General features: G+C 31.7%; 1 protein-coding gene across 4 annotated transcripts in view; it reads left to right on the forward strand.

Annotated features, from left to right (window-relative positions):
* The window catches only part of LOC132561945 (leucine-rich repeat and calponin homology domain-containing protein 1-like), a 68,491-nt gene extending 52,609 nt beyond the window's left edge, over positions 1 to 15,882 (forward strand). For all 4 annotated transcript variants that reach the window (XM_060226662.1, XM_060226663.1, XM_060226664.1 and 1 more), the window contains 2 exons: positions 158 to 235; positions 11,630 to 15,882. In XM_060226662.1, the coding sequence (XP_060082645.1) occupies positions 158 to 235; positions 11,630 to 11,743 (192 nt within the window). In that variant the 3' untranslated portion in view covers positions 11,744 to 15,882. The remainder of the gene's footprint in view (positions 1 to 157; positions 236 to 11,629) is intronic.
* Positions 15,883 to 16,651: the final 769 nt, after the last annotated feature.

A 16,651-nucleotide genomic window follows, 5' to 3' on the forward strand; every position in this document is an offset into this window, starting at 1 on the left:
GGAATAAATATTGGATGTATTACATTTCTAGTTCTGATTCTAGACCTCTCACAAACTATGTCTAACGATCTAAAAATGGTAATTCCCTTGAATGTTCTGGGGTTTTTTTTGCTCATTTTCTCTCCACAAGATAACTGAATATTGACTGTCCTTTCAGCCAAAACTGACCATGGCAAAATGTCGAAAAAATGTGGAAAACTTTTTGGAGGCTTGTCGAAAAATTGGAGTAAACAGGGTAAGTACAGATAAATGATAATGGTTAAGTCATTAGGCTTGTCACTTGATACTGTTGCACTACAGCAAATCAGCAACATTACACAGGGATAAATGATCTAAATCAGGTGGCCATACAAATATGATAGAATCATGAATCTTTTTATGTGATTGTAACTTATCTTCATTCATCAGCTATAATTTCAGCTGATGAAAAATTCTCTAATGAAGCATTTTTCTAGACATTGTTTATCTGTTGATGTCAAACATGTCAAGATATTACTGGTGAAGTGTGTAGATGTTAAAAAACCTTGGTATGGGTGAAGGGAGATAACTCTTGTTTTTGTTATTTTGAACATTTTTCTAGTGTTTTGTTTGTTATTTGTGATTTTATTGTTCAGTTTGAAATTTCTTCATGATTTAAACATGAAACTTTCTTTTTTCTGTTTTTAAAAATCTTATTTGTTGTAGTCTATTGATTTTTTTTCCTGTATGCTGTAACCAGATTGATTTCTTTGTGAAAATACATCTTAGATGGATTCCTTTATCCTACATTTTGTCATGGTTCAGTCTGTAGTAATTTTGTTAGTTGTACGGAGCATGAAATAGGGAGGTGATCATTCCTTTTAGTTCTGGTGTAACTTACAATCCAGGTAATTTATGATAAATCAGACTAAAATGATCATTAATTGAAATGCTGAAAATGTTTTTAATAATGATATGCTATTTTTTAAACATGGACACTTATTAGATATGATATTTCATGATCTAAGGTTGTTTTTGAAGTGTATCAAAGTCTCTGTAAACTTTTCATGTAAAATTAAAATGATGAACTAAAAGAAATTGTACCAAATCTGAATTCTGTGAATAAGTTATGATAAAATTTTCAAAGCCACACAATATTATTGAGTTTTTGCGGAAATGTTCATCATTTTTCTCTTACTGTAATCCATTATTTTTTATGAAGTTTTTAAATCAGTTTTTAATGGAAAATATGTGGTCTCTTTTTATCAATATCTTTAATTATAAAAGAAGTAAAGAAGCTCCCTTATTGATACCCATTTACTATAAGTGGGTAAGCTAAACATGTCAAGCTTTTTGTGTTCCCTAAATGGAGAGCATAAAGTCGCCACTTTGTCCGTCAGTCCATCATAATTTTGTCTGGAGCATTACACTATAACTACAAGAGGTATCAACATAAAACTTCAGATAGATATCGGCAAGCAAAAGTGCATTGCACAAGAACCATCACTCTCCCTTTTTTGCATAATTTAGGAGTTTTTGCCCTTTGTTATTTTGCATAGTTAAATTTTGTCCAGAGAATTACTCTGAAACTATAAGAGGTATTAACAGGAAACTTCATAGATAGATAGATCTCAATGAAGAGGAGGGCAATGCACAAGAATTATAACTCTCTTCTTGCCCTTTGTTATTTTTCATACTTCAAATTTGTCCCAACAAGGTCGCATAACCCATCTCTGATGACTCTTGTGTTTCTTAAATATTTTTTATATCAAATGTATATCAATGTACTCAATTTTTTTTAATTGAAAACTTCTGATTTTAAACGATATTGATAAGTAATTAAAATCCTTTTAGCTTTTTCAGTGTGTTGACCAGGAAATATAAAATTCAAGCTTTTATTGTAATGAAATATCTTAAGCAACAGACTAACATAATGTTTGATATAGTATTCAAAAGTTACTAAAGTTTTATGTTGTTAAAAATAATGGGTATGTTTACCACTACACGAGGTGTCGGGTGTAGTTCACTGTATGTTTTTATTCTGTTATTCTGTATTTTTTTATTTGTTGTTCAATTATGTTCCTATCTAAACAAACCTGCAATCATTTTGAAGGAAGATTTCGCAGGAAAGTAGGGACGTTTGAAGAATTGTGTATATATCCACTTCGCGAGGATGATATTTCTACGACTCAAGAGAGAGCTGAATCATGAAACAGACCTGGATTCAAAGAAGATTTCTCCTCACCTGAAAAATATTTGTCTTTTTGTCAATTTATGAATTTGTATCCATTTTCAGTGTAAACCTTTCAGTTACACATTCAAAATTTATATGCTTTGCATATTTTCAATCATGAAATTAATTCCAAAAGCATCTTTTATTACAGTCATTGGAAAAAGAAGTAAATTTATCATTTTCTAAGACTAGGTGCAAATGAATTAGCACAAAATGATTTTTGAACAGTCAAGAGGAACTGGAAAGGTTTACAGTGATGTGTAAATAATTTTTAGATGGGGACATAAATTCAACATTTCTGTTTTGCATTTCTTTTGCAGCTAGTTGTTGCACAGTTATTTCCCTTGTATGAGTTCTTCTCAGACAGTAGTTATCTCCCTTGTATGAGTTGTCTAATGTTACTGCATGCTTTTGACAGACATATCTCTGCATGTGTTTACTGAACATGTTCCTAAAATCATAAGTGTCCTGAATTTCATGTCTGTCTACATGAAAAAGCTAACAAATTAATACTTTGTGGTTAGAACTTAACATATACATGAAGATGTAATAGCATGAAGGTAATTCTTAACATTGCATGGAAGATACTAACAGAATTCACAAATACTTAAATCATGGGTGATATGTACATCTTCAAATGTTCAAAGAATAAAATGGAAGGATTGGCAGAAATAAAAATGGGCCAAAAAATTTCACGAATAAAGATCATAAAAAAAAAAATGTTGTCATTGATTCCATTGATTTTCTGAAAAAAAAGATAAGATTTTTAGATGATTTTAAAAGTCCCACTGACCTGCAGCTAAGATATAGAGTGTTTCATAAATCTCTGTATGCAGCAAAAATGCATAAATGATTCAGGGGAGAAAGGGGGTTGGAAGAAAATTTTCGTCAAGAAATCACATAGCCAGCAGAATTAAATACAATGAACAAAGACTAAACAATGTTTGAGCAGTAGCTAACAGAGTGTTGAATGTTTGCTTTCGTTACAGGAACATCTTTGTGCATGTGAGGACGTCATTGAGGGATTGCGGCCAGCACTTGTCGCTTTAACTGTGCAACAACTAGTATCGTTTCCAAGACTAACGCCCCTCGACTATTACGTGTCTTACTTTTGTTTGACTGTGTTTGTCGCTACATGTTCTTTCTTGTTGATATACCCCATCCCCTGATTGGAAAGCTGTGTTTTTGGATGGATTGGATATTTATTTCATCCTTGTTTTCTTGAGCTGGATTATTATACAGATGACTGTAATATGTGACTGTGTTAACACTTTAACATGCATTTTGATACCAAGAGCTTTCTGTGTTAAACTTGTCCTGCTGTCATACTTGACATGACAATTCCTGTTTTTTTGCACACAATTTGTGATTGAACGACTGACTGGTGCCAGAGAAATATTTCCAGACAAAAAACCTTATTAAAATCATGACTTTTAAGTACAAAACCTCTAACCAGCATAACTTTGTTTCCTTAATTCTTTTTCTGCATTTTTCATGGTGACAATTTCTCTTAACAACATGCACAAAGAGAACACTGCACATAATTTTTATTAAGCCTAAAAGCTCTAAATTTTAAAAAAAATTGGCCATATTGTGAAGCATATTTAATATCTTATAGTTTGCTGTACTTACAAAACTAATATGTGCACTATATGTTGTTGTAATTCACATTGTTAAGTTTGGTTTGTTTTGTTATCAGAGAGAGACTAAGTACATGCATCCCGGTGGTAGTATTAGTTGTGTAAGAGGACTAAGTCTTTGTCTACATCTTGTTGTTTATAATAATTTATTTTTATATTTTCTTTTATAACTTTTATCAGATTTACTTACTGGTACATCATTATTAGGTTGTTTTGATTTGTAAAGAAAAGGATGGTTCAAACTAATTATCCAATCAGTTTGAAAGTTCTTGGCAATTTTTATATGTCTGATATCGTCAATATGGCATACCAAGGTATACTAAGAGCAACATCAAAGATAATGTAGGTTGTTATAATGGGGTGTTTTTTTCCACTGTGGTCAGAATTTTTTAAAAATGAAGTATATTTAAGTTAGATGTGTTTTGATTCAAAGTTTTTTCTAGGATTAAAGGGATATTCTTCACAAGTTCGGATTTCATTTGATGTTTTTTGAAAGAAACTACAAAATCAGCTGCTTATGTTCTTACAGAAATTGTACACCTCAATTTATCATTTAAACAGTGACATCATATTAGATCTGCAGAAATTCTTTATAGATCTACCTAGATCAATTTACAAATGTTCGCATGTGGCCCTGGTTGCATCTTAACAAATTTGTGTTGCAGAATGAAATATTTGAGTAAATTGTAAAATCAACAGCAAGTAAGCCTAATTAAGTAATAGAACTGTAACCCCAGCAGAAAATTTAGTGAACAGCATACACACATGTGTATTTACCCAATACTCAGCATAAAATCAATATGATCCAGAGACCTTTAAGTTCTGATTTTTCCATATGTGCTGTATTTTAGACGGTTTGGCTGGGAGTAGTTTCACCTATTTCATCAGTCCAAACTGACGACAGGAGTGATATTTTGATGCTAATATTAGTTTTAAAAGTCATTGCAATGAGATCTTATAAGGTAGAGAAGCTAGAAATCGTTGAGCTTTGGCAGAATATCCCTTTAATATTCAGCTTTTACTGCTTTATCTATATAAACTGAGTGTTCATTGTATCAGAATCTCACCATCACCTGGCCAAAGAGTCTGTATTACAGGTAAGTTCTGGCCTCCAATATTGTATTTTGCTTTATTTACACAACCATTGTAATCAGTTACACACTTGCGTATTTACCCAGGGGATCACAGTTGTATGGCGTCATGCATTCATAAACAATTTAACATTTTCTACTTCTTCTCAAAAACGACTGAACCAATTTCAATGAAATTTTGCAGAAACCTTCCCTGGCCTAAGATGAACCAAAATTATTTATTGTACAGTCCCCACCCCACAGTGGCCTGGGGGCAGGGCGTAATTTGGTCAAATTAATCTAAATTTCAAAAAATCTTCTTCTCAACACCCAGAAATGTTAGAATCAAATACGGATGGAAGCATCTGAAGTGTGTGAATTTCATGGCCCGAGGATCTCATATTTCCTGCTGGGAATGGCGTAAAGTTTGCTATAGTTTATATAGGAAAATTACATTTTTGAGTATAATTCCTTTAATTTCCTTTGGAAATATTTCAAGCTTGGATAGAATTATGAGCAACAATGACAGCTTGATGGTATGCTCATATTGATCGTGACTGACCTCCAGGGGCTGAGGGGCCAAAAGGGGTTAAGTAGACTTGGATTTCAAAAATCTTCTCAGCATTCAGATATGGAAGAATCAAATGCTCTGTATGCATGGAAGCATCTTCAGGTGCTTTAATTACCACAATTGGTCTTACATTTCTTCCTGGGGAGGAAGTTAACTTTACTGTAAATTTCAGAGAAAAATTGAATTTTTGAGCATTACGTTGTTTATTTCCCACTGGAAATAACTTTGTAAGAATTATTAGGATGACAGTTTTGATGGTATGCATGTATTGACATTTACTTACTATCATCAGTGTCACAATTTCATGTTCAGGACACTTGAAAGCTTCTTTTTAACCTTTATATTCAATATTGCTTATCTCAGGTGACCGCCAAGGCCGCTACAAGTATATGTAATTGATATATAGACATAAATAGTTATATTATATTCAGCAAACTGGCACCTGACTCTTATAGAATTAGATTGTCTTCCGTTGTATATATATGACAGGAAGATTTAAACCTTTAAAAACGCTTAAAAACTAAATTAGTTCTTCTGGTCTTTGTGACCTGACTGATGTGATACTCAAGTTCAACACTCTGCTCATTTCTGTTCTGTTTAAGTTCTCATATAGGGGACTAAATATCTCCTGGTAGTCTAATAGGCTGATACTATATTATTAGTTGTCTATCAAAAGTAGTTTATTTTATCAGTCTCAATTCTTCTAGGATATATTCGATGATTTCTAGTCATATATCAACTTCTGTCTTTATTCTTCTTGGGGTTATCTCCCTTAGACTCTTGATATTTGTCAAATTTTACATGGTTATATAATAGATTTACATATTGGTTATATTCTCATTATTTACAAAGACAATTTTGAATGATTGGCAGTCATCGTTGGTATGGTTTATTTAATTTTTCTGACTAGTTGGTGTGTATTTCTTTGGATAGTATGGCTGTAATGTAGATAGATAATCAGACGAGACTGTCATTGTGAAGTACAGATTTCTGTCAGTGGTTGTAAAATTTTTGAATGGTGAATGATGAAAGTTTTATGGCAGATTTACCATATACACCTGTATATAATATATTGTGATCAAAGGAGGAGGATGCAAAATATGTCTTTAGCATATTGTCTTACTTAGTGTGGCCTGTGTACTTATTGTCCAATACTCAGTTTTGTAGGAAAATATATCTCTAATATTCTCATTGTTTGATATTTAAGTTTTATTTTATTTACATTTTGTGTTGATGTTGATGTTTATAGTAGTAGTAAAGAGAAGAGTGTTTATTTATCAAAACCTGGGTATAGCAGTAAACAAACTTAGCTATTGGGTAACAATTTTCATTCCCTAGTTGTAGCATTCCACCGTTTTTGTTCATATTTTAATAGTGATGTTTGAGATCAAATTCTGATCCCTAAGTTACACAGTATTAGACTAAATCTCCACCTAGTGAGGCAAAGAGAAACTCTGAGTTATCTTGAAGAAGCTAGTATTTTACCAGGATAATAAAATATTATTGTGGTTTTGATAGGAAAATATGAAAAATATAAATGGCATGAATATGGATGTGGTATAAAGTATTGCAATATTAGTCTTGGTAACAGTGGAAGAAATCTGTAAAACATGAGGTATTAATATCTAATAAATGATAACATTTCTTAGCACGAGTCGAACTGGCCCTTGTGACATTATGACAGAAAACTTGCCTCACCTTTCTACAAGGTAACTTGGCTTCGTTACTGAAATATGATTTCAAATACTGTTATTGCTTAATACCACTTAGATTCACAGTGTTACAGTCTTTTATTTATTGGTGATTATTGTGTGTTTGATCTGTAACCAGATAGACTTGCATAGATCCCTGTTAAACCCTGTCAACTTGTCTGCAGCTACAAGTGGCTGGATTATGAAATATCTGGAGTATTACTAGGTTGCAGATAATCTGTTGGTATTAGTCATTGTAGTGGAATGTTCAGATTTTGAGTAGTTGTGATATAGAATGTTTGATTTGTATTGGTAGTAACATCTTAATGGCACAGATCATTTAAGGACAGAGAAATAAATTAAATTTTACTGTATGATAAAATATATAATGATGGTGCCAGTTTACAAATAACAAGCAAGATTAGAATATAAACCATGCTTATGTTATGTTTATTATTACTACTAACTCCAAATTCATTCTGCCAACGTTTACTGTCTGCTAATCTGTTCATACCCTAAAACCAAATTTGTCTGTCAAACCATTTGAGAGTAAATTTTCACCGATGCAGAGACCAACATTTACTTGGACTAACGAAGCACAAGTTATTGATATGCAAACATGATGTAATACATAGGGAGAGTCATTACACTGGGTCCATCCAATTGAGATGCCAACATGTATGATTCATTTAATTACAAGACTAATGTATAAAAATTTATGGTAATAAGGGTATTGATAACATGACCTTGCACTTGAAATGTGAACCGAAAAGCATAACGCTGTATATAAAAGTTCTCCTGACCAAATGTCTGTACATAGTTTAGAAACGGAGAAACACATTCCAGTATGACTTGGTTGGATGTTAGATATATATATATATAAACATGATATGTGTAACACTTTAGATAAATACACTTGTTACTTACAAAAATGTTTTTTGATGATGTTGCTGCGTAGCAGTCTGAGACATGTTTCATTATGTTGATAGGCTTTATTAGGAGGATGGGCACTACTTATGCTGGTATGTTATGTAAAATAATATGTTTGTGCACTTATCTAGGCCCATCAAAGTAACAGCTTACCGAGATAAATTTTAATTTATCTGTAAATTATCATGATTTATCTGTGCATTAATGCACAATATTGAATTCAGCATATTTAACATACAGCAGAGGTGGATGACGTTAGGATGGATGTTTACATCAGTCCTGAACACTAACATTAAACTGAAACATATGTACATACAAGCTATTTTTTTAATATACCTGGTACATAGTATAAAAAATAAGTGAAAAGTTATGGAGGAAATGTTTAATTAGGAATGAAAGTGCTTATAAGATTAAAAATGGTATATTATAATGGAAAAGGAAAATTCTGCTGAACAAGTATTTGGAACAATCATATTTGAGCGAGAGTGGTATTGTCAAGTTGACAAGTTAAGTTGGTTATGTGATTAACGTGAGGTATATTGAAAATGTGCATATACAAAGATTTGTAAATAAAAAAAAGTGATAATGATGTAAATATTGTACATATAGAAATAATGACAAAATATTTTGTACATGTGTTCTTGTAACATTTTACCAAAGATATGTATATGATAAAATACCCCCTGGTTAGTAGAAATGTAGCTGTGTATGGCAGTAGACCATAGAGATGGTGACAGATCTGTAATGTTCACGCTTGTCACAGCAATGCTGCTATATAAACTAGCAGAAAGAATGTTGATTAAGAATTGTTACTGGCATCTATCATGTATTAAAGTGTCATTATTGTTCATGCTATAAAAATGGCTGTTCCAGATTTGATTAGTTTAATACAAGATATGATATCGAAGTACAGACGATCTTAATGTAAGGATGAAACTGTCTTTTTGGCTTATAAGTTGTGTCATTTATAAGGGCTGTAAATGCAATGTAAAGACAGTTTATTGTTTAGGTGCCACAGACACTTCTTTCTCTGCTATATGTATATATACTGTAAAAGGCTAATTACGACTGTACCATGTATGTATTTGATTTGGTGTTTGCACCAGAGAGTAATATGGCTAATGACTGCGATAAGTTTTTGTACAGTGCCCTTGTGTATGATATAAGGAACATTATACATGTATCAGAATGTAAATACTTACAAGTAATTGCAATAGAAACCTTACCTGTATTGGTTTTATAAAAAAGGAAGTTATATTTGCTTTGATATTAAGATGAGGAAAAATTAAATAAGAATTGTGCATTATACTTAATGTTGTGAATCATGTATACTCTATTTGGTTCCGTTTTATGTATAATGGGACTAAAGTTGTCATCTTGGTTATGAATTGTAATTACTGAATGTGGTTATTTACAAGAACATTTTTCTTTTATTTCACATTGATTTTTGGTGCAATCGGTTGTCTTTCATGAATGTATGTATTCAACATCCTTAGCATTCATGTGTCTGTAAAATTGTGTATTATAGTCCATAACAATTATGTCCTATCTTTTGTGATACTTCTGTTGATTTCTGACCAAGATTAATTGATAGATTTCTCCATCAGGTATATTTATGATTCAAACTACTTAATTCAATGTCAAAAATGATCTAGCTGAATCAATCTAGATATTTTCTTTCTGAATTTGCAAACTTTCAACTCTCATAGCATAACTGAAGAGTTTTAAGAGGATATAGACATATAATGGAACTTTCAGCAAATACTGTATTCCTTAATCAGTTAGTATCCTGAGGTGCTATTTACATGTGTGGTTTGTAAATATTTTCACAATATTGAATATTTTGTTTGATGAACAAATATTAGTGTTGAATATTTTGAAATTCATTCCAGGAATGAAAATAAAAAAGATTCTTTGAGGTGGAGCTTTGATGTCAGCGTCTTTGAATCTTACTAGAAAATTTCTTAAATCTCTTATCTCTTTCAAGATCTGATATTTCAATATCAGATATTGTTAAAGATACCCAGATTATTAAGATGTTGAAAATGGTATTATGAAGCAGAGCATTGCTTTACTCTCATATACTAGAGATATATATATGTTGGTCCCACTGTTTCATTGTCTATTATAATAATAAACCTTGTTTTGATGCAAATAAAAAGGTTTGGAAAAAAATAAAGATACTATTACCTGTCCATCTTTAATGATTCTGATTTTCTATAAATGTAGGTTTTGATTAGAATTATTGACAAATACCAGACATGAGAATTGTTTTTTGGGTAAAAGATCAATATCACAGAATTAAAGAGGCTGTTGATGTTATCTGTACAAATATATTTTCAGCGAGGTTCACAGTAAATCATTTTCAAAAATGAATATAAGGACTTTTCAGTTAACAGTAAATGCTTCAGCAATGGGCTAGAGACTTAATTAAACTATATACAGTTTTTACATCAATGTTTATAAGTAGGATACAGCATGTTCAATATCCAAATGGCTATGTCAAAAGAGTTATCTCCATAATGAATACTTAATATTTTGTCTAATATCTTACTTTTGTGTTTAATTTTGTATTTTAATGAATCATGGATTTCATGAGGAAAACAAACCTGAGAAAATATTTAGATCTTTAGAATAAAGATGATTTGATTTAGATATACTGAAAGAATCATTTGACTTAATCTCTGCTGGTAGAGAAATTGATATGTATAAAGTTTGTTACTGTATTGAATATTCATTGTTGCTTAATTAGTAACTTGGTTGCTCATGAACATTCATTGTTATCCACTTGTTTTGCTTGTTTTTTTGTACTGTTAATTAATGTTGGTTAATTTGCATATTGTTATTTGTTATATACTTTTCCAAAATATGCTGCTTTTAGCAATTTTAGAAAATTACAGAAAATGAGGAGAAAAGATTCGGTTTGAAAATATAAAACAAGTGAATGATTCTGGACGCCAAAGGAATATATAAATGCAGTGATTCAGTTTTGATTCTAATGGTTGTCATACTTTCATTATTTTATAATAAAAAATCAAAACTGCTATCATAATGCATATGTTTGGAATTTGGACCTGGAGGTTATATTAATTGTCAAAATTTAGGTTTGTTAAAAAGGCTATCAACATAATTGTGTTGGTGATTCAGTGTTTGATGTTCTGAAAGATAATTTTTTCCTTGACTGTTGTCTCAATTGTTAATTTTTTGTCAATTTTGTTTAGGACAGAAATCAACATTATTTTATTAGTTTTGTTTTGATGATATTTTTTATGTTTGCATAGTGTTTTCCTTGATTTTTGTCTCACTTTTTTTATCGTTTATCAGATTTTTATCGGACACAAATTCGTGTTGTAACACAAGAAACAATTATTGTGGTTGTTTTTTTAATGACCTGCTTGGAAAAACAAAAACAAAAATACATTATGCATCTTATTTCGTGAGACAAAAATATCAGTCTATGCTGAGGATGGTCGTTTCCATATTTGTGGAAATAGGTGTGCTAGTTATTTATTATTATGATATTTTTGTCTTTCCAGGATCAAATTTGTGCTGCACAAGATATTTTGGAAGAGAAAGGGATCTCAAGGGTAGCCACAACCATATCTGCTCTCGTTGCCATAACAATCAATCCCAGGTCTTCCAATGTCTGACAGTGTCCCTGAATTCCAAGACAAATATAGTTAGATTCTAAAGAGAGTCAGTTGGCTGTGTGCTAATTGACATCAAAAACAAATACGGAAAGCATGTATCGATATTGCCTATCGTTATTCATTGTCTCTTTTTGTATTTGGGGAGCCAATTTGTTAACATAGGCTCAAGGCCAGATTAAGCCAATCTCATTCGGTCAAACCTTTCATACAAGTACCGTATTTCGTATGACCAACCATATTTGGTTAAAACTACCACGTTCGAATGAAAAATATAGTCTAGTCATATTTGACTTTACCAACAAATTTGGTAAAAAGACATAGTAGTACTATGGCTATATTCGGTAGTATTACCTTATTTGGTAAGTAAGATTACCTATTCCACTTCAACCCTAGGTTGAAGTGTGACCTTCAGGCAAAGATGCTGTGACCTGATGGCCTGCAATTGGTGACATCCACTTTGATTTTGTCATGATTGGCAATACATACCATGGTAACTTAAACATCTTGTATGTCTTCTTAATCTGTCACGCAATGGTAGTATTTACCTAAATATTGTTGTGTGACATTGAAAGTCAAAATTAAGAAGAATGAACGAGGCAAGATGAAGATTATCAACTACTTTTTCATGATTGGTAAAAAGTGACGTTTTTAAATGCCTTATATGGTCTCGCATTTGACGTACCGATCTAGTCAATGGCCGATACGTCTTGCTGGCAATGATGCAGCTCTATCAAGGATGACCATGTGTCTGGTGCGACACTACAGGTTAAACAATGACCATACATACTTTTGTGATATTTTTTTGACCTAAGTAATGGTCATTTCTTCTCCATTGTCCCGTGTTTTACAGGAGGGTTTCTCCTGATCTTCGCTTAGACTCTCTGATCTTTATATGGTAACTAGGTTTAATTACCTGCTTCATATCTAGTAGAGTTTTATTTATCAAATCAATCAGGGTGTTTTTATGTATGCTAAGCCTGCCTTTTGTAGTGTTTAACCTAGTGAGATACTTCTGCATGTATTTTGTCCAGAATTGCCAGCAAATTGTAACACAATTAAGTTGTATTTATTATAGCCTACAAAGTAGAAATCGGAATTTCAAGGATTGTATGTATGAAGAAATATTCTAGATGTATTTTAAAGGGAAGACATTTCATTATACGATCGAGATTATTTGAGATAAAACATAATTTGATGGATATATGAACGAATAAGAGCAAAGAATATATGTACCAGAGCGGAGAAATATAAGAGTAATAGATCATGTATATAGCAGGAAGAAATACAATGTAAATAGTAGCTCTGACATGGTAGTCAATACAGATACAATATAGTGATGATTTAGGTTGATGCCAGAAAAGTCAATGTAAAAATACTTCATATGATACGAAAAATGGAATGAAAAATCCTATCAAAAACAGATTACCCCATTTTTGGCATTCAGAAACTTTTTTGATACCAATAAAACATTACTAAAACTACGAAAACGTTTGTGTTTTAGAAGTAGGTTATCAAGAACAACATATTGTAAAGATTTTAGTATAAAACTTGTTTACTGGAATATTTACATCTGACATCTTGTACAATATGTATCTTTTTAAATTGCATGCAGTTCTATAAGATGTACAGATATTTATAACAAATATTTTACTTTGACTGCAGGCAGTCAAGATAGCTTTCATTCGAGATGTCATCAGTAAATCAAGTATATCTTCGATATGTTTGATACTGTAGTGGCAAAAGCTTGTATAGCTTATTCATCACAAGTACTGTAAATTCAAATGTGTCCCGTTAGGACTTGGTGACTCAAGGGTAAATAAATATCAAAGCACAGGGTCAGGTTGGTTTTGAATGTTTGCAGTTAATACATAAAGGCAAAATTACAAAATTATACATTCAGTTATTTGATATCTTTCGGAAGCAGGTGGTTTATAGATTTTGAAACCAACGAATTTCGCTGGCATTTTGTTAGTACTTTATGTGTGTCTATATATGTCTCGTAACAAAACCTGTTACAATTTGTCAGTTAGCAAAATTGAACAAGCTTAACACCTATACCTGTTCTTTCCAGATTATATAAGGCTTAACTTTAATCAAGGCTTGTCAGTTCAATATCATACTCTCCCGTGACTCCTGTTATCTTTATATCAGAAAGGTCAAAGATTAGAAATATGCAAAACTAAATAAGAATAATGTACATTAGCCTTTGTCATTAAATATTCTAAGTATGTTGTAGAGGTGTACTGTAATTATAACTCGGAACTGAATTGTCTCAGTGGTCTACAGATCTCTAAAGTACAGTTATAGTGCTAGCTTACTAGTCCCTCTCATTATCGGCTTTGGGTTTTCTGTTATCGTCCACATCGAAATCAACTTGAAAACATTGTACTCTTTAGAATATCACAAAGGATCGCTGTATCATCATATATTATGAGTGTATGTATATATATACATGATGTAAGTTAATTTATGTTATTTACAAAACTTGGCGAAATACATTTTTGTGTCGGAGCATATCAAAACCATTTTTGAATACTTAAGTTTCCATTTTGTGTTATCCGCGTTCGTCTTATGTACACCTTGTAAAGCCGTCATTTAGAGAAGGGTATAATTATGGCGATAAAATACATTTTCACAATACTCCAAATAATTCAATATAAATAAGTGAACAGGCATGATCAACAACATATGATGTAAGAAATAAGGATATTCTTTACTCATCACTGTGGTTGAAATGTACGCCACAACCCTGGTCCTTGCATATGCCAAATTTATAATGAATTTAGAAGACGGGATTTGTTGGTTGTTATGGCAACTGGAAATATCTGTTATACTCATCCGTTGTTACCGAATACAACTAGTAATGCGAAATGCAGTAAAGCAGTTTGAAAATATAATGATATGGAAATGGATGATATCAGTTATACTTTTACTTTGCACATACTGATACTAAAGTAACCACAGAAATATGTATTTTTGGTCACATTGAACTCGGATAATGTATATACCACAGTTTGACACGGATATTGTATGTCCCACAAATTGAACTCTGGATACGCTGTACATTATAATTTGAATTTTGGTATTTTCTCGTGCTTTTGTTAGTAAGAAGCAAATTGTGCGAATATTATATTTTGACACGACAGGTTTCATCTTAAAGGCTTTTGGAATGGGTCTATTGAGCAAATACATTGAGTGTTTTATGTGTGGTCTATCAATACTCTTCAGAACTTTTGAAAAATGTAAAGTTTTAAAATCTTCCTTGTGTTATAATGTATCGTCCATCTCTAATAATTGCTTGTCATCATGATATCAAATGTGGTATATTTCAATGAGATATATTTAAGGTTTTATAGAGGAATCTGGCATTACATCCAAAATGGAACAGAAATTTAGTGCACCAAAGATCGTTTTTGTATTATATGGTCGTCTTATAAGTTTTAAAATTAATTCGATGTTTTTCAAAGTTTTCAAATATCGATTTGTTTTATTTGTAAAGTACCAAAAGAAATGCCGCAAGCTGCGATTTTAATTAATATCTGAAACTGAGAGTTGATATGTGGTTCAGACATGGTATGAAAAACGTGTACAAAAAAAACTGTTGAAATCATCACTACATTATACCCTGGTGAGATAACTTCTAGGGTCAAATTATGAGTTCATACCATGTCTAATACAAACACGTTTACTTAGATTGTGTTTAATCCATTCCTATTTTTGAAGAATTTGTCCACGAATCGGAATATACTGGTTCTTTTTTTATGTCTCTACCGTTAGTGTAGACCATTATGTGATGGGTCGTTGTCAATGTGTTCTATAGACCGTGTATGTGATGAAAGCCTCAACATTTGTGATATTGTTTTAGATAGATGTCTTATCCTGCAATGTTAATCTGCCTGTTTGGTTAATTATTATTTATACCGGTTTTTTTTTACTAATTTGTAATAATTGACAAAAAGAAGTATTTTTGTGTTTTCATGATTTGTGTTCATCAGCATGCTTCATCTCGAGATATATTTTCGTTAATGTCAATTAATTGACTATATCACAAAACATGCTTTTAATAGGAAATGTACCTTCGAAAATAATTAAACCAAATAAAAAAAAAGAACCGATGGAAAGCGAAGAACTCTCTGAAATGTCTTTGTTTTTTGTTTTATCGATAAATGACAGCTGCTATGTATATTACATAAAACTATTTGAAAATGTATTTCCTGCTCCATCTGGGAACTTGTTAAGACGAGCGTAACATTGTCATTGTTAATATGAAACTATCTCCATTCATTCTAGGATGTGTATTACATGTTCATTCTCAATACAAAATCTCTTAAACTTCGATTTAAGTGACATAGATAAATGGGACGAACCTAATAGTATCGGGCCTTAGAATGTAGTAGCTGTTGTAATTATGACACGTGTTATCAGAAATCAGATATCACTAACAGACATTATACTGTATAATACTTATTTCCTGTGATATTTTTTCTTTGCTGATTTATGAAAATTTCAACAAAAACTCGTGAGAGAAGGAATCGTCGGGTAGTTGGGTTGACAAAATAACTTACAACACAAATTGCTACAATGAGCGTTTAACTAGGATGACGCATACACTGAACCCCCTTAGTATATCTTTTAGTACCAATCAGGAAAAAAACTATCGCAGAGAAGCTAAATAAGAACTGAGGACAGGTAGGGACAGAAGACGCAACAAGAGCGAGATCTTCAAGTGACGTATTTATGTTGTGTTCAAAATTATCTTGTTGCGCTGGAGAAAAAAAGTAATTACTAATAACGGAAAATGATTTTGTTAGGTTTTAAGAGGTGTGCACATTGTGCTTCAGTTATAGGTCTTTAAATTGAACGATAGTTTTATGATTCGGTATAATCTTTAAATGAACGCAACTCTCA

Source organism: Ylistrum balloti, unplaced genomic scaffold (assembly GCF_031769215.1).
Source record: "Ylistrum balloti isolate Yb309-2 unplaced genomic scaffold, AGI_CSIRO_Ybal_v1 Utg371310, whole genome shotgun sequence".
Taxonomy (NCBI): domain Eukaryota; kingdom Metazoa; phylum Mollusca; class Bivalvia; order Pectinida; family Pectinidae; genus Ylistrum; species Ylistrum balloti.